Raw genomic sequence first — 18,573 nt, 5'->3', positions numbered from 1 at the left:
ACCTACATTTTTTTTGAATATGTAAATAACAATTAAACATGAATTGTCTGTCATATTTATTAAATGTTTTACGTTTCATTGTTGTACATATACACACTTATAAAAGAAACGACACGTTAAATAAAGGACACATTTTTGAAAGTTTTCCTCTTTATTTTACTTAAAAAAAACTTGGCGCTGGTGTGAAGGAAACACACAACAACCAAGTGACAAATGGTCTACTCTTTCACTCACCCACTCGCACCGATGTAGGGAGCCGGGTGTCTCAACATCACACCACATTAAGATTCTGTATCTTGTCATTTGGCTTTATATACACAATCGGACTTTAATCCCAGCAAACGTCTCAACCGTCCACTGGTCAGATTACTCACTTTACTATTGAAAATACCTTAAAAACACATGCATCTAAAGGGGATTTTTACAAAACAGTAGATTGTCATGAATCATTCACTGAAGCATCCTAGTCTGGACACTTAGAATTGAGCGTAACAATTGGTGGCCCTGATAACAGCAAGAAGGACAGTTTTTACAGTCGACACATTTTTTTTTTAAGTCCAAAAAAAAACTCTTATGAACCGGACGGTCACTTTCCCGTGGCTTTATTTCACCCCTCTGCGTCAGCGTTGTGGAAATAAATACAGTATAATTACAGTGGTGAAGTAAAAAAAAATCAATAAATACAGAACTGTCTAAATGGTGTTGACTGCGCCTCAGATAATAACGTGGTTTAATTCCATCATGAACTGCACATGCAGAGTTTCTGACGCTCAAAGCCAGATTGTCGCAGTTCCATCCTTCACAGTTCACATTTCTATGCTCCACTTTTTTCCAACTCCTATCAGTTAATAAGTTAAAGGTGATGATGACCTTAACCTGCGAGTCAACCATTACATTTACGCTTGGTTTAACTAAAGTAAATAGTTAACCTACTTGATAAAAGAACATCACTCAGTGTTCCGTCTTATTCACAGTTTTTACATGTCAGTCATGAAGTACTTGGCTGGAAAACAACTAGCTTTAATTCATGTCAAACATTTATGAGCCCTACCTTGGTTCTGTACCATCACCGGCTGGTGAAACGTCCGATTTATTGTCCTCAGTCTCTTGAACTTTCCTTGACACCCTTGGGCTGGAGTTAGTCTTGCGGGACAACTGAGGGCTTTGACCTTTGCGCTGCAGCTGTGGGCTACCTGAGCCAGACCCCACCTTGCGATTGAGCAAGGGACTCCTGGAGCCTTTCATTTTGGCAGGCTGTTGAAGACTATCCATGGACTTGAGCGGGCGAAGGCTGAGAAGTCCGCAGTAGTAGTTGCATTGATGTTGAGCCAAGAACTGGTCAAAGACTTCGGGAGAGCCTCGTTCGGTCAGACCTTGGTATCTGCAAACCAAGGGAGACACTGGTGAGTGCCCAAGGGCCACAGTGTGAACTGTGACAGCTGTGACTGTTGTGAAGAGCCATTATGGCAAAAGAAAGATGGCGATGACTACAAAACATGATGGGGAAAATCCAAAATATACAGAGGACGAAATAGACCTAAAAAGGTTACATTTGTATGATACACATGTAGAAATACTTAATTTCAGTTGCATTTTGTTTCAATATAAATCATAACACCTAAGAAGGATAAAAAAGTAATAGTAAAAAATACTTTTGTCAATGTATTTTGAGGAACAAGACTCATGAAAAGAGCAAATGAAAAGGGTGAAAAAGGTGAATTTGTGTGTTATCTTCACAGCTGAACCAGTCATGGCTACAACGGATCAGGAAAAAAAAGAGAAACATTTCACATATATATATATATATATATATATATATATATATATATATATATATATATATATATATATATATATATAATACATATATAACATATCAGTTTAATAGTTTTTGTCTGAACGCACGAGGGCCGCAAAATTAGAGGCAAAGGGCCACTTATGGTCCCCTGACCGCACTTTTCCGGGTGTGGGCTGGAGCCTTGGATTTGCTTTTCAAAATTCAGGAATAATTCTTATATTGACGTATATATTTTGGTAATGTTCATGTAAAAATCTGTCACCCATTGGCTCGATTAGACTTTCCATTAGAAAAATGGAACCTGATCCTAGTCCTATCCCAGACTACATTCAATGACATCAAGAACAGATGATGACGTTTTGGTGACCATCTGAGTCCACAAGGCCTTTCAAATATGAGTCATCATATTGTTGGTCAAACTATAATACAAACCCTTTATTCTTGGTGACGACTCTGACGTTAGTGAGCTTGGTTCCAACACCTACAAAAGGCAAAAACAATTAAAATCATCAGTATTTTAGTCAGTTGTTGTTGTCTAAACCTGATGCACTTCATCTACAGCAGCAGAGAGTGACAGGTGTGCCGTGGGAAAATGATCCAGTTTCACCTCATGTGTCCGGAGATAGAGGTGGGCGATATGATGCCACTAAATCATGACAATTAGAAGGTGTTGAAGAGCAACCAAGGTGAGGAGATCACATGGATTCGCTGACATTCTTTCTATCCACTATACCGTCGAGCTACACTGTGTTGATGCGCTGATCTGTCGCTCCTCTTCCCACACACTCACAGCGAAGAAGCCGCTCACATGCGCAACTTCCAGCTGTTTTTAAACCTGATGCACCTCTTATTTGACCACATTCTTTCACGACAGAACGATGGAGGGAGGGATCCTTGTCCGACCTGCGACGCCAAAGACTGTCTGAGCTAACAGCTAATGTGACATCGGCTGACAGCTAACGTGACGTCTCACTTCAAAACTTTATTGACACTCATGGACTGTCAAAGTTTCCCTTAAAAGTTGGTGAAAAACTAAATGCACAACAAAATGAATGCGCTCCAAAATGTGAAGACAGATAGAATAATTGCTTTTATGAAGCAAGTTCCGGCAAAGAATGCTAAGGATTTGTCTGGAAACTCAAAACTACAATAAAATCACCAACATTCCATTGAAGACTCCACGCCAACGTAGCAAGCCTCGACACGGCGTCCACCAATGGTTGTTGTTATAGAATAGACAGCAAATCAGCAAACGTGTTTATTACCTTCGAGTCGAGTGACCAGGAGGTTGCCATGCGTCCACTCATGGATCCAGTGTTGGAAGGTGCAACATTTCTGCTCCATCTCCGAAACGCTCCGTAGGATCAGTCTACCTTTGGCGTCCGTCGTGGAATATTTGAGGAAGACGCCGCTCAGTTCCTCCTCCACCGTGGCGTAGGGCACTGAGTTGGCCGGCCGGTACATCAGATACTGAGGAATCACCCTGAAACAAACAGCATCATTCCAATCCCCAAACAATGCTCAGCTTTGGACATGTACAAATACTCACTCGAGTCCACAGCCAAAGTTCTCCTGCACTCTTGCTTCAGCGGCGAAGATTTTACAATACTCCCGGATCATGTTTTGAGTTTTGCACTCCTGGAAGAGTGAGTGATTCCAGCATTAATACTGCAGAGGAGGCTGACACTGAAGTACAGCGAGTGTTCCCCTCACTTGTTTGGTGATCTCCAGATTTCTCTCCGCCAGGTTGCTCTCCTGTTTGGTCCCGTAGGCGATGGGGTTCTGAACCTTCATGATGCAGTTGCTTCCAGATTCAAAGATGGGGTTCAGGCCATATATGACTCTAACCTTGCTGGCTTTATGGCACCAGCCCTCCCCGACGTTGGCCGTCTCAGTCATGATACGGCCGAAGTACTTCTCGCCCCAGGAGCCGGAGTTGGCCAGACCCTTGGTGAACAGCAGTGGGGTCATCTCGATCTCCTCACCAACTAAAGGAAATAGAGCCTTTTACTGCTTTGGAAATGACATGAATTCATGATGATAATGTTTTTGTTTTTTTTAGATTTTAGAACTCAGGGTCTGGTTGTGAGGCTCCACCATAACTGGAAAACAAGCTGAACCAAAGTTGGAAGCAAATTTCTTCCTTAACTTCTTTTTTTTAATATATATTGTGCACACAGACACTTCTGTTTGAACATTCAAGATGCTGAAATGCCTCCAACACTTTCCTTTATTACAGGAAACAAAAGATACACCAAAATGTGACTATGGTACTTGAAACACTTTCAGTTTGGACACTTACATTGGCATGTCCTTTTAGGTTAAAAATGATTGTTACCAAGTAACACGAGAAATGGGTCCCACGTGGTTCTTTCCATGTACCATTATTCAATACACATAATATGTGTATAAAATCATGTTATGATATGTTATGTTATGTTATGTTATATTATATTAGTATATTATATTATATTATATTATAAACTGGCACCGATTTAAGGAACTCAGTTTGTACAATGTGCAATAAGGCTATGTAACAGTTTTTAAATTTCGCTTGCAATGTTTTCTTTTGTTTGTAGAATGTATTTTGCGAATTGACTTGTAATACATCCATAGTCCAACAGGGGATCCTGGTCGTCTGTTGTTCCATTTCTAAACTAAACAAATGAAATTTTCCTCACATGTTACAACGTGAATATAACAAATGGAGCTGACTGTTTTTACGCGTATCATAATCTTAGGTCATATTTTCGAAAATGAAATTGTTGATTGATTACATTGCTTTATGAATTGCGGTATAATAATGTGATTATTATTATTATTATTATTATTATTATTTATTTTGCCTCAATTCATTGATAAATTATATAGTCTTGTACATACACTACAGTCACAATGCTTTCTGAGTGTATTTCATCTTATACAAAAATAATAATAAAAAATATATATATAATAATCATTGTAAAAAACAAAAAATTCCCCCAAATAAAACCCAAACATGGTGTAAGTGAGTTACTTAAAGATTGTTTACCTTCCAAATCATCTCTGAGAAGGATCTCTGCCAGAACTGCGTCAAAGAAAAGACAACACAGTTTGCAGGATTTATATATATATAAGGAATGAACAATAAAAACTAGGCGCCTTACTGTCTTCACTGAGCAAGAAGTCAGTGGTGTCGCTTCCGTACTCGTTGTTAATGGTGCAGCCGTAGACCCCGCAGTCCTTGCTTGACGCCAGCACTATCGCTAGCGCCACCTGGCTTTCATCGCCACCACTGTAAGTACAAAAAAAAGGAGTGAAAACTCGCCCACCAGATGTCAGTGTGACACCGACGATCGAGCCGCGTGACGGTAGCCTGCTGACACAGCAACTATTAGGACATATATAGACTTTTAATGCCTCCGGAGGTGGGAAAAATACAGTGTCGAGTTACACATCTCGCCAGAGATTCACCTCCCTGAGTCACAGCTGTAGAGTTCACCGTCACATGAGCTGGGCCTCGTCACTTTAAACATGAGGATGACAGAGGGTCGCTCTCGAAGACACAAATAAATCCTGTCTGTCTATAAAGTGTCATTCAGCCGACAGCAGTTAGGTGTGGTCCAAACTGAAAATGTGAGTGCAGCGTTCAGAGCCACGTGAGATGTGAGATGTTGACACACTTAGACAGGATGGGGTTTTACCTTCGGTTCACCTCCAGTATCTCCTCCTCATCTCTGTACCACTTAATGGTGGCGTCACTGAGGACGTTGAAGAACTGGCACCACAGCTTCAGGTGTCCTGAGGCGTCTGGGAACGGCTCCCCCCGGATCTTCCGGATGACCTGCGGCGCTGTGCGATGACACATTTCATGATCAATGTAGTCACAACCTGACCTGTCATTCTTGCGCAGGGAATTGTGGGCGCTAGCATCACCACATGTTTAAAACCTTAGCCCCATAATATCTGTCAACAACTACGCCTGATGGGGGGGTCATATGTTACTTATCTAACTTAGATCAGTGTATTTTTAGGTTCGCACACTGCTCTGGACTCTACCATCTGGAAACTATGCGCTTAAAAAACACAGAACTCTGATTCACCGGAACCTTTCTGATTTTTCTCCAACCAAAAATCCGTTCAAAAAGACACATATTAGTAATAATAATAACAAAATCATCCCACTCTCCTAACAGCAGACTTTCCTTGCTGAAGCTGCGTTGTACCTGAAACTGACTGGGTAACGTTCAAACGTTTCTTGTCATTGTTTTCAAGGTTTTGAGACGTCTGCCAAGATAACGCTTTCACTTCATCCTCTGAATGAACAAAACAAACCCTCACTTTCACACATTCAGCCGCCTCACTGTCTTACAGTAACCAAAATGCGATTACTGCAGACACGGCCTGGGTGTAAAGTCAACTCAAAGTAGTTTATATCTTTATGACCGCCTTAACTCAAGCCGTCGACTAGTCAAATAAAAATTTCAGGATTGGTTGGAAATGGGTTTAAAACAAAGGGCGTAGCGGTGCTCAGAAACTTGGGTACAGCAATGGGCTTCAATGGAACGACTGAATTCTGTCTTTATAAGTAAATAAAAATAAAATATTGCTTCAAAAGTTATTTTAGAAATATTCGAGCACAAAATGAATCCTCATTGATTTTGGAGGCTGATTCTGGTAATGAAGGAGGGTTAGGTCACGACAGTGAGAACGATCATGGGTGGAGTTTCCGTCGCGTTCAAATAACCAATCGCATGTCGTACGCCGCCATTTCCCCTTCTGATATGTTCATCGGGGACAACAAAGTGGTCGCTCGACATTGATAGGCACAGTCAAACTTAGTGTTTAGCCCAATTCCTCACCTTGAGCTGGATGTAAAATGGCTTGAGTGTAACCTCGATGTTGGAACCAGGATGGGGGGCGTAACTGCATCGCTCTTCGGTTCAGGTGAACACATACTCAGTGGGCTGGAAGGTTCTAAACGAACTAAAAAAATCCCTACAGTGCGAGAGAGGCCGACCTTTGTTGTGTTTCCTTGATGCGTAAATGTGGAAATGATTGATCGATTCCAAAGTGCGGCTGGTTGCTAGGCTTCGGATTCCAACAGCAGGCCTTGGTGCGTGCGTCACAAAATTACCTGCCGTATTATTCACAGCATGCATGGAATTCTTGACACTGTAGACTCGTCACTCAGGATCTTCCAGCCCCAACTGTTGATTTGTTAATCTACCAATCATGATAGGTATGGGGACACATATTGAAGCAGAGGTCCTGTACCGAGATGGTCCACTCTAAGTACGTGGACCCTAAAGGTGATTCCATACTTGAAGGAAATATTCAGTTGCGCAGCTTTGCTGCCGTTCCAGCTCTTCTTCATGAGCCCACCAGAGGTTCCACCTGCATTCATAGACTTTCCACAAGCTATATGCTTGGCGAATACAAGTAGGTTAATAATATTGAATCACATGGTGGGTGGGGGGGAAGGTATACATGCTCCCTTGAGTGCCTTTCCAGTGCATCCTTACCTTTAAGTGGATCGAGCTTCTTCTCAGCAGGTTTCTCCTCAGGTGGTGTCTTCACTGGCTCCTCCACAACCTTTGGTACGTCGAGCGTAGCTTTCCTGCGGCTCATCAATGGCGACCGCCTTTCCATGGGAGGGGTCTTCTGTCCCATCGGAGCTTGAAGGAGAGCTGCTCGGCGGGCCTGACTCGGGGACATGTAGGGACTCTTCACGTCAGCAATTCCATCAGCGTCATCCTTGGTTTTCGGGATGAAGATCTTCCGTCGCGCTCCGGAAGCCAACTCCTCGGGCGTGGCGGAGCGGATAAGCGAAAGGCTGTCTCTGCGTTTCAGCCGCGGACTGCTCTCACAGGACAGGGACGATGTCGGTGTGGAACCACCGCTCAGGTCGTCTTCTGCTTTGTCACCTGGGCGGTCATCCACAGTGATCACGGGGACGGTTCCAGCCTCGTTCTCTGATTCGGGAGTCGGTTTAAACTTACGTAGACTGGACGGGCTTAATGAGGGCATGATGGGGGGCTTAAAACAAAGTCTTTCCGAGGATCTAGTTTTCAGCAGATCCTCAACTGTCATGAAAGAGTCCGTCTTTCCTTCTCTGGCGGGTTTATTTTTCAACACATCAGTGACAACCTGACTGTCTGTGACTTTGTTCATAGGTAGTGCACTGTCTGGCTTGGCTGGGGAAATCTGAGTCGGCCCAGAAACAGACTCGTCTGTCTGCAATTTTTCAACCGTCCCTGCTTGTCTCTCAGTACTGTGAGGTTTTGTGGGCAGATGATTGCTGACATCATCCTCTGTTCCGCTTCGCGTGACTGCGCCGGTTTCTGTCACTCCCGACTCACACAGTTCGGGCTTTGGGAGTGCGCCGTCACTCTCAGGACAAGTGACAGATATCGGCGGCACAACTGTCAGGGTCGGTGTGGGGGCTTCAACAAGTGGTGCATCAAAAACATCTGTCAATTCTTCAACCTTTATGTCGTCGGAACATGACACATTAATGACAGGAATTGAGTTCACTCTGGGAAGCTCACGTTTCACGCCAGCCGGCTCCTCCTCGACTCTCTCATCTGATTGCGAAAGCTTAACTTTCTCTGACTGTACTTCATTATCCTGCATACCTTTCTGCTTCGACAGCAACCCCAATGAATCTGCCACAGTCATGTCTTGGATCAGCGCTTCTGTTGCATCATGTTTTGGCAGGAAAGAGGTCTCCATTTCTTTCTTATTGAGCGCCAATATAGTCAAAGGCAGCATCGACTCTTTCATCCCCGGATCTAATAGGTCACATTTTGGGATGGCTCGGGGTTTAATCTGGTTAACGTCCTCTATGGAGCTGATATCTAGGTTCAGATCCACCTGTGGTGTCGCCACAGGCAGCTGTTTGTCACTGCTGGTTCGTTGTTCCTCATTATCTTTCAAACTTGAGGTCAACATTACATCACCCTCTGAAACCCCCGTTGAATCATCCGTCTTGTCTGTATATGTTTGTGTTTCAGTCTTTTTCTCATTGACTTCCTTGTTTTCTTCACCACTCGGCTCGTCCATGACCTCCAACTGCTCTCCTTTTCTCACGTTGTTTCCAACATCTTCTGCCTCCTCTAAATCAGACACTGATGCCACGTTCTCTACGACTGTCATACTTTCACCTCCTGAAGCTTCTCTTTCATTCTCTAAACTGACTTCAATCTTGTCTTCTTCTACAGTAACTGTGTCATCTTTCTGGACACTTACTTCTGCAGCTGGAGCAGAATGCATTTCATTAATAAGGGACGGTATTGTGGCTTCTACTTTAGCTTCACACTGTTCCACTTCATTCAATGAGAGCAGGGCTTGACCTGGTATTTCAGGTTCTGTCAACTCAGCCATCTCTATTAGACTGTCTAAACTTGTTACTACCGAAACTTCCACGGCAGAGCGCGGCTCTTGGCTGGATTTCACTTCAGCTTTTTCTTCCACGTCTAACTCACCGCAGCTAAGGTTCTCTCCCGTAAGACGCTCATCTTCTGGTCCCACCTTTTCCTCAACTGCAGCTTCAACAATGACCTCGCTGTCCATTTCTGAGATGGTGATGATCGGTAGATCTTTTATGATACCTATAGGGGGGAATTGTTCCATTGGAACCTCATCACACTGGGGTGAACAATGGTCTTTGACTGAGGACTCTTCTTTAGCAGCTGGATGGCTAACCAGGCATTCCACCGGATCATGTTGTGGAGCCACTTCAGGGACCAGTGGAGATACATTTTCTTCAACCTGCTTGAAAGAAACATATTTTCACGACATAAAGGAAAATTTGTTGTGCTCAATGTTTGTTAGTCTTCAGCCTATAAACCCAATCACATCGGGAAAACTAACATTACTAACTAGTAAACTCTTAGTAAAAGGTAGTGAAGTAGCAATACGATTGCTCTATGACAACATGTACCGCAACTACAAAGAACACGGTTGCTATTTCAGTAGTGCAAGGAGAGCTGTCAGTAGATTTTAATCTCAATTAATCGCACTGAGTTAACTCGTGATTAATGGCAAATTAATGCCACATTTTGCGACTGGAACATAAAGGAAGGAACACCAAGTGGCCCCCAATGCTTTCCTCATGCAAACCTTTTCAGTTTACTGCAACTACAACAGCACAACTGATACTGTCAAGAATATTCTTTAGAATAACCTAGGAGGCTCAAACACATTGTCAATATTATTGGACACTCTTTTGTCGATAGAATCTTCATTCAAGTCACTTTTAAAACAGATACAAAAAACGTGATTCATTTGCCATTAACCGTGAGTTACCTCAGTTTCAATGCCATTAATTGAGATTATAAATTGCAATCTATTTACACAAGTGCAAACAACTCTAACCAGACCAACTAACTACATACAGTACATTCAAAGTAATAAAGAGCTTTATGAGGTATTTGTACTTGTAAAAGTTTTATCAGGTGGAAAGAGGATGTTGTAAAACCATCCTAATACCATGGCAATAAAGTCATATCTACCACAACAATCAAGGCAACAACCAGATGAGGTGGCTGTATTTTAGAATCAAAAATGAGGTAGTACTTTGTCCATCAAATGCACTAGCTGCTGAGATAACAATGGAAACAAATACTACATTGAAATAGTTATATAAAAATACAATATTTCAATTAGCCCATTACACGCTTTGTTTTTAGCTGACAGCTACGCTGGCTCGCGAGATGCTGAGGTAATGCTCAAGCTAGGAAGGGTATGTTACTAAATATTATGTAGTGAAACACAACATTTCAACATGGCTTCGAAACGGTATAGTTTATGGAGCTAGCGCGTTAGCCAACACCTTGCCAAACATGGAGTGTTGTGTTTTATGAAGCCTGTTTCCTCTCCGCGCTGACCTTTGACTGAGTGACACTGCGACACTTTTAGACTGAGACCTCTTTTACACCCATAAATCACAAACTTGTGACAGATTCCAACAAATTTAAAATTACGGCAGCTTATGACAAGTTTCTCCAGTTAGCCATGAACTCAATATGTTTGGATAATAAAAAGCAATACACAAATAAGAGAGTGTTTTATGACCTGTCAGATTATTTTTGGAGCTATACTCTAACCCTGTTTACACATGTGTGCAGCAAGTATGAGAAATAAACTACATTTTTGTCTTTCTGCAGGAAAAGGTAAGTGGCAGGTTTAAAAGTCAGTTAATAAATAACAGGCAATAACAAATCCCAGGGAATTCCCAGCAATGCTAGAAAGGGTTGTCAAATGAATATTTGCTCATGACAAACATGGACATTACATTTATATATAGCTCTTATCGGGTGCATATTTGCAGCAAAAACACAACGCCTATTCTCCTTACAGTGAGACATGCCCAGGGACTCGCAGAGCAGTAAAAAAAAATGTTGCCTTGTGACCACAGAGCAATGAAAAAAAAAAGTCACCGCTTTCGAAGGGAACTAGCGTCGCTCTCGTGTTCTAGAAATGACTCTTCACTTCACCTCTGTTAGACACACAGAAGTGTTTTGTCACATGTGAGCAAACCTTGTTAAATATTGTCAATAGTTTTACTTCCTCATGTTGCTATTCAAGCTGCACAATACTGCTACACAATAATGGTTCCACATGAAATGTTAAAATGAAAAGGCTCTGGAACAATGTGCGTATTAGCTTCCCTTTTGCATGACAGGTTTCAGGTAGCTCTAACACACTTGCAACAGTGCTTTACAAGCCAAGTCAGTTTGACTCCCATTCGCGGGATAATAAAAACCATTTATTAAAGCAAATAATGCAAATTATATGGCTAAAAGTATTTGCCCATGCTTCTAAACAAAGGACACCAGGTGTTCTGTTTATGTTCTTTGGTGCGTCTCCATCTGGATATCTGAAGGATGGGTCAGGTTAGTTTACAGGTGCTAAGCTTGGACAATTCCATGCTTCCGGCAAATAGTTGGAGAAGTGTTTCCACTCTTCCATCGTGACTGTGCACCAGTTCAAAGAGCCAGGACCATAAAACATGGCCAAGAGTGTTGTGTGTGACTTCACTGAGTCCAGAACTCAACCAGGATAAGACACTTTTGGGCTGGATTTGACCAGAGACTAAGGAACAAGCATCAGCGTGTGACTCTACAAATTCTGACAAAACACACCCTAACCCTTGTGGACAGGCTTCCCAGAAGAGTCGACGCTGTTACAGCTATGGGATGACCGACGTCATATAACTGGATCAAGAATGGAATCACTTAGGCTTATAAGTGAGTCAAGGCAGCCAATACTTGGCAATGTCGTGCAGGATTTTCCCCAGCACTGACTCGCAACACCAGTCACCTTCAGTACCATTTCAAGTAGTTATTATTATGATAATAATTACTCCATTATTACTGAAAATGGGGCGTCAGGCAAGGTGATAGCGGGCCATAATGACGCAAGGTGAAACAGGCAAACCACAGCAACTAATGTAAACAGCACGACGACGATAAACTTGTGTTTTACACCCTTATTTGCTATGTAGTACAACACCTTCAACTTCCTATTGTTAAAATGACATTGACAGTCCCTGCTGACCACCAGTAGAAGAGAAGCCCAAGCTTCCTCTTCTCTGGTGTGAGTTTATTTTAAGATAAACGAAAGGGAGGGGCGGCTCGGGACCCAATGAGGAATGCGTCTTATGTGACGAGGTCCGTCTTTCATGCCGAGACCTGCAGCTCTGCTCCCACTGTGCGCCTTCCTCGTACGCGCCTCCTCGGTCACATGAGATGATATTTGGCTTTTTCATGCTGAAGCAGTGATGAGATATTAGCCATCCTGCCGAACATGTGCGACATCCCCCACCCACAGGAATCGTTCTCACAAGTTTCCTTTCTCTTTTGTTTCCTGATTCCTCACTTGTTTGGCTTCGCTATGTGAATGCAGTTAAACTGTCACACGGCCTCGACTCGCTCACATGTCCGTCAAGGGTGTTGTCAAAGAGCCACACCTCATATTTTTAACACCAATACTGCACTGCAAATATTTCACCCTCACTGCAAAACTGTGACCTTGATTAAAGTCTGGCCTTAACGTTGACCCAGAAAAACGATCTAAATATACTTTCTGAAGCTTCAGGAGGGGATTTCTTACATACCTCCGTTGAAACTTGAGGCCCAGACAATGCCATATCTTCACCTGGAGCGTTGATCTCTGCCCCCACTGATGCCTCCATTGTCACCACAGGGACATCCTTGTCATTCTGCCCTGTTGAAGGCCGTAGATCCTCATGAGGGGATTTATGAGCTTCTGGTGAGTCCAACTGAAGAGGTCTATCCTGAGATCCATCTTCATGCTGTTCTGTAGCCACATCTTCTGTTGGATAATGCGGTTCATCGATCACCATGGGTACAGAAATATCTGGTTTCTGAGGCTCGCTGATTTGCTCGGCGTGTAGCTGGTATGATGGCGGCGTTTGTGGTGGGCTGGGCTGTAGGTAGCTCTCTTTACTGTCGCTGGGATGGTGCGAGTCCTTCTTACCCTTCCCAAAGAAGAAGTCTTTGACCGAGTGAAGCATCGACGACAAGGACGCCTGAAGGTGATGGTGCTCATGGTCCTTACGAGCCTTGCCATGATGCTTTGGATGCTCCGTCGTTCGGCTAGGTCTCTCTTCCTCCTTCTCTTGGTAGCTGGAGCGATCTTTCTCTTCTCTTGTCTCCTGCTCCTCTTCCATCCTCAGTGTCCTCTCAGGTGCGTCCTCTTTTTCAACAGCTGAATCCATTTCTAGAGGCGTCTCTGTTTGAGATGGGTTCTGTTTCTCCTCAGCAGCCTGAGACTGAAGAGTCTGTGCCAGGAACTGAGCTAAGCTGATTCCACCATCGTAGCAGTTGTCGGCCTTGTTGACTCCAGCGTCAACACCGTTAGTTACTTTAATTTTCTTCTGCACCAGTGTTTCCTCAGATGGTGGCTTCTCCTTCTCAACGGCATTGTCCACGGAAGTCTCTGGAGCTGCCTCAGTCACTTCAGGGGGCATTCCATTCGTTTCAGCCACCGGCTGCTCCGCAGCTTCCGGCTCCTTGACTGCTGGTGCCGTGTGTGAAATGGGCCGCTTTCTCGGAGGACGTTCCGGGCTGACCTTCGCTTTCGCTTCCCGATCTTTCCCCTCATCCTTCTTCTTCGTCTGCTCCTCCACTTCTTTCTTCTTTTTCTCTGCTTTCTGCTTCAGTTTAGCGAAGAACCTCTGGTGGATCTGGTACTCATTCATGGTTCCAACTTCCAGAACTCCAGAGCATGACACGATGCCTTTGCTGTTGCACGCAGAGACCTGGTAGATTGCAGCGTCGTCCAATGAACAGCTGCAGAAGGAAATCAAACTTCAGTCGGTCAAATAAGAATAAAAAGAGCCTCCTCATTGTGAGGGTGAGAACGTACTTGTAGATTTGGAGAGTGTGAGTTTTTCCATTCCGTCTTATTTCATATTTGGGCAGGCCACAGTAGCGGTCCATTTCCATATCATCTTTGTACCACTTCAGCTCTGGAGCTGGATAACCTGAAAATACAGACATGTGTTCACTTTCTTCCAAGTGTTTTGCATTAGTAACTTAACTTGAAATGGTTCCTGGTAGAAAAACTGTAAGAGCAGCTCAGTGTGGACACACCTAAAAGTTTTGTACTCTAAAACTGAAAGAAGGGGGATTTACATTCAGGGTCTGCAACATGAGATTGTTCTGTTACCACAATGTTTTTGTGAAAGTTTGAATGCGGTCAGCATTTTATAGATGAACATGCTGGATGAAAATGAAAAATGCAAATGAAAAATACATGTTAGCTGCTGACATGCATCAGATCTTGGAGCTTAAATCCATTCAAGGAATGTGACCGATGTAGTTTCCCTATTGTTTTAACAGGGAATTAAGTTTCTTCTTTCCTGATGCTATAAAAGTTAGTCATTGCACAACTCTTATAAAAATGCTTTTAGAAATTTGAAAGACATGGAGGGGAGGAAGAGAGAGAAGACTGGAGGAGGCTTTAGAAGTGAGACCTGCGTTGGCAAATGGTTCAGAGACACAAAGAAAGGAAATGCCAAACTAGGTCAAAAAGTGAAGGAGGCTGACTATGATGGGAAATGTCGAAAAGATGAAGACGTATTGCAACAATGGATTGTTCTTATTTAACAAAACGATAATAACAACATTTTAAACATACAAATTAAGGGATTTAAATCACAATAAGAGCAAGAGGATAAAACAGAAGAAGAACAGCTGAATATTAATGATCTGACTATGAGGTTGTGTTCAGGTAAGTCGCTTGTCAAGTGGTAGCTGAACGAAGCTTCATGTTTATGGTGTTGAAACTGCTACTGTCTCCAGAAACCTGAGAGATGTGTCTCCATTTTTTTATGTTGAGTTTTCATATTAGAATTCATATTTGTTCTTTTTTTATGTATTCTTGTCATGTTATTTATCTTAGAAATCTTATATATATTAGGATTTGAGAGGCTTCTGGTACCGTCTTCAGGTCCACTCAAAGGTGAAGAGCAAACTTTTTGAGCAAAAAAACACCTAGTATATAGAGAAGCTAAGGAGTGACACACTATTATTAACCAATCACCTGCATTTGTCAACCCACTTCTATTTTTAACATGCTGCTTGCATGTTTAATTTTTTTTTACTAGTCTGCATGTCCATTATACTGTGTCCACACTCCGACCACTAAAGTAAGGTTTCTGCCTCTGTCATGTTCATATTCACTTCACACTTCAACCTTTGAGCCACAAAACAATTGACGTTGTGTTCCTGCTCATGTGAGTTAAACTAAATAACTTACGATTATGCCACTTTTAAAATGAAGAAGAATCCCTTTAGTTTCTCTGAAGCTTTCTCTTCATGCAACTAGAGCATATGTTGCATCCATCTAACAAACTGACCTGCCCAAAATGTCGGCCAATATCATTTGGCATTATCCCCACCCACACAGAAAATGAATAAAGCCAAATTCTGACACGCAACGTTCAACTAATTATGCAGGCGAGTGGGAGAACGCAAGCGCGTCTCAAAACTTCTGGAATGACTGTCAAACTGAGTCACACAGGAACTTGGCATGACTCAACTCAGATGACCAGTGAAAACTGAAATCACAAAACTTGTTTACCAGATGGCGCTTGAAAAACATAATGATATTACAGATGCTTGGGCTTTTTAGCAACTTTGCTTTTCTTAGTAATAGTTGTGTCATCTTTTGAACAGTTCTGCAGGACGTGCATCATATACACAGAACAATTCATTCTAATTTAACATGACATGCCTGTGCTCGAGAGAGTGTCCCTCAATATTTAAAAATCTGAATAATAAATATAAAGTACAGAAGCCTATTCAATTCACTTAAAAAATAATTTTAATAATAATATGGTTTAGAGTAAATAAGCTTTGGATATTGTTTTGTAGTATTTCTTTCTGTTTTTAGAGTGATGTTTTTCTGTTTTTAAACATATTTTAAAGCTTTGTTTTCTGAAGTAATTTACTATTTTTTTTCCTTTCAGAAAAGTTTTGTTTTTTCAGTTAAGGATGTGTGGGGCTGAAGTTGGGAGACAAGTAGTCACCACACATCCAGGTTTCAGGTTGGAAGTATCTTGGTAATTCAGGAAAAATATCAGTCTGAAAAACATACAGAAAATTGCATGAAAAGCTCAAAAAGCAAGCACTCCACAAATGGGAAAAATTACTCTGAAAACTCTGAACATTAATGTCTTAAAAATAGGTAAATAAATAAATACTATATAAAGAAAAAAAGGAAATAACTACCACAAACAAACAAACAAACAAAAAAAACAAACCAATAAATACATGACTCAGCAAAAAAACACTTCAAAACGCCAAAGAAAGTGAATGCAATATGCTTACGTACAAAAACATGTACAAATGAAGCTTACCAGACACGACGCAGGTGAATTTCACGTTACAGTTTTCCGACACCGCTTTCGACTTTAGGGTCGTGTCAAAGGAGGGCTGTATATCTTCCGTTAACTGAGCCATGACGGTGCACAGTGTGCTCCTGGGAAAGGAAACATTCAGTAATAAAGCAGGGTCCGATTCACTCCATCGCAGCTTGTGTGGTGCACTTCAACGCTACATCAGAGGAATAGGTGTTAATGGTGATGGTTTGTGGTAGTGAAGAGATTTCAAAACAAAACCGTGACACAAAGACTTGCGAGGTGTTGAGCAAAAACAAAGTAGTAAATCCAACATGGTGACTGACGGTGATTCAGTCGGAAACAAACTTACATTACTGTTAAGTCTTGTTTAGGGATCATTCTTGGTGGACACCTGAGGTTGCGGTTAAGGTGTTAGTTGGGAGGATTCATTTTGAAAATAACGCTTTACCTCGTCGGCCTGTAGTGAGAATACCTTGAATAGCTATTTAGAGAGGGGGCAAATGCGAATCATCAATAGATGTTGGTGAAGAGTGTTGCTTGACACGGTAGACCTCAATGGATCCAAACTGAAATTCGGCTTCTTATTTTGCTTTAAAACATTCACAAGAAATGTGCGCTGCATGTTATGAAACAAGATACTTTACCTGTTCTCAGGCCTAACATTGGAGAGGTAAGTATTCCGGCTCTCCGGGCGACCGTTCGCGGATCCGTTATCCTCTTCATTGAAGCTGCTTGTCCGTCCATTGCTGGAAAAAGAGCGTGTCATCGGCCTTCTGGAAGTCATTCTAAGTCCCTTTTACTTAAAACGGTAAATCAAAAGACTCCTTTGTTGCGTCCAAAGCTCAAGAAAGGTCACTGCTCCAGGTCAACTTTAGTCCAGGTAAAAACCCCTGAGGAAGAAAAGACTTCTTAAATTTGGGAAAACATTGGGAAAAGTGTATAGCACACGCTTCTTTGTGGAAAACTCCAAAACCATTTCAGAGCCTGCGCTTGTCCTTTGTGACCACCAAGTGAAGCCCTTACATCGGGGGTGTTAAAAATAGTTTGAGCTATCAGATTGAGGTGGGGGTGCTGGTGATCGAGCACAACTCCGGAGTCAGCTGACTGAGCGGAGCTATCCGGACAATTTTGCGGTCGATAATGTATATTCCATCATCCAACTCACCATTAAGATCTTCCGTGTTCCTTTGTGGCTGGAGTCTGAGGAGAAGCACTTGAGCTGCCTATCATAGACATGCATGTGTTGCCAGCGAGGCCCTATTTTTAGCAGGCCTACAAATAGGCTCCACAGGGCATCAACGTCTCCAAAACTAGACTTAAGAACCAAAAATCTGTAAAATCCAAATCTATTATATATTTAGAAAAAAAAGGTTAAAATTGAAAGTTGAAAAAAACAACAAGCTTCCAGTTGAACCAAATTAGATGTGTACCTGCATCCCCATTTGTTTTGGAGTCATTGAAAAAAGTCTTGGCAAGACACGGTGCTGGACTTGGTTTGAGCATCGAGCAACATGTCTGACCCGTGTACTACATGATGTTGATGATGACGATGACCTATACTCTCAAGAGTACTGCCCCCTCCTCACTTTGCATTGCAACACCGGGGGCCAAAACACAGTTAGACTCAAGCGGCTCACATTTCACATCAATAAAAACAGTCTCAAGACACAGCATTAAACTGTTGGCCTCGCGATTTATCACAGATTATTTCATCCGGAGGAGGAAGCCCGTGTTAAATCCAAATTTGTTGACTTATTTTCAAGTAAAGACAGACATACCTGCTATACTTGTTCCTACTATGAACAACAAAAGCACCGAAGAAATGGCAAACCTGTTGCCAAACTCATTTTCACCCATTATGTTTGCTTGCACACTGTTCCATAAATTCATGTTTTTTTCT

At 42.3% G+C, this 18,573-nt stretch overlaps 1 protein-coding gene across 2 annotated transcripts; it reads right to left on the bottom strand.

Moving 5' to 3' along the window:
- Positions 1–174: 174 nt before the first annotated feature.
- Positions 175–17,963, bottom strand: alpk3a (alpha-kinase 3a). Of its 2 annotated transcripts, none has more exons than XM_053885710.1 (14): positions 17,839–17,963; positions 17,318–17,563; positions 16,671–16,792; positions 14,174–14,291; positions 12,900–14,097; positions 7,303–9,553; positions 5,482–5,629; positions 4,945–5,072; positions 4,830–4,865; positions 3,512–3,786; positions 3,348–3,436; positions 3,064–3,281; positions 2,231–2,279; positions 175–1,381 (listed from the first exon to the last, which is right to left on the bottom strand). In XM_053885710.1, the coding sequence occupies exons 2-14, from the start codon at positions 17,455–17,457 to the stop codon at positions 1,048–1,050; spliced, it is 5,106 nt and encodes a 1,701-aa protein (XP_053741685.1). In that variant the 5' UTR covers positions 17,458–17,563; positions 17,839–17,963; the 3' UTR covers positions 175–1,047. The 2 variants fall into 2 exon arrangements, with proteins under 2 accessions (XP_053741685.1, XP_053741686.1); XM_053885711.1 differs by having other exon boundaries at positions 7,303–9,550.
- Between the last annotated feature and the right edge of the window lie 610 nt (positions 17,964–18,573).

This window comes from Synchiropus splendidus, chromosome 14 (genome assembly GCF_027744825.2).
Source record: "Synchiropus splendidus isolate RoL2022-P1 chromosome 14, RoL_Sspl_1.0, whole genome shotgun sequence".
NCBI lineage: Eukaryota > Metazoa > Chordata > Actinopteri > Syngnathiformes > Callionymidae > Synchiropus > Synchiropus splendidus.
The sequence above is the reverse complement of the archived record's forward strand: the minus strand, read 5'-3'. Positions and strand labels throughout refer to the sequence as shown.

Excerpts from the sequence above, each read along its gene's own strand:
- alpk3a (XM_053885710.1), bottom strand. The coding sequence starts at position 17,457 with ATGACTTCCAGAAGGCCGATGACACGCTCTTTTTCCAGCAATGGACGG. Across the intron at positions 16,793-17,317 it reads AATGTTAGGCCTGAGAACAG|GAGCACACTGTGCACCGTCA; the intron begins GTAAAGTATCTT and ends TTCCTTTCCCAG. Across the intron at positions 4,866-4,944 it reads CTTCTTGCTCAGTGAAGACA|TTCTGGCAGAGATCCTTCTC; the intron begins GTAAGGCGCCTA and ends TCTTTGACGCAG.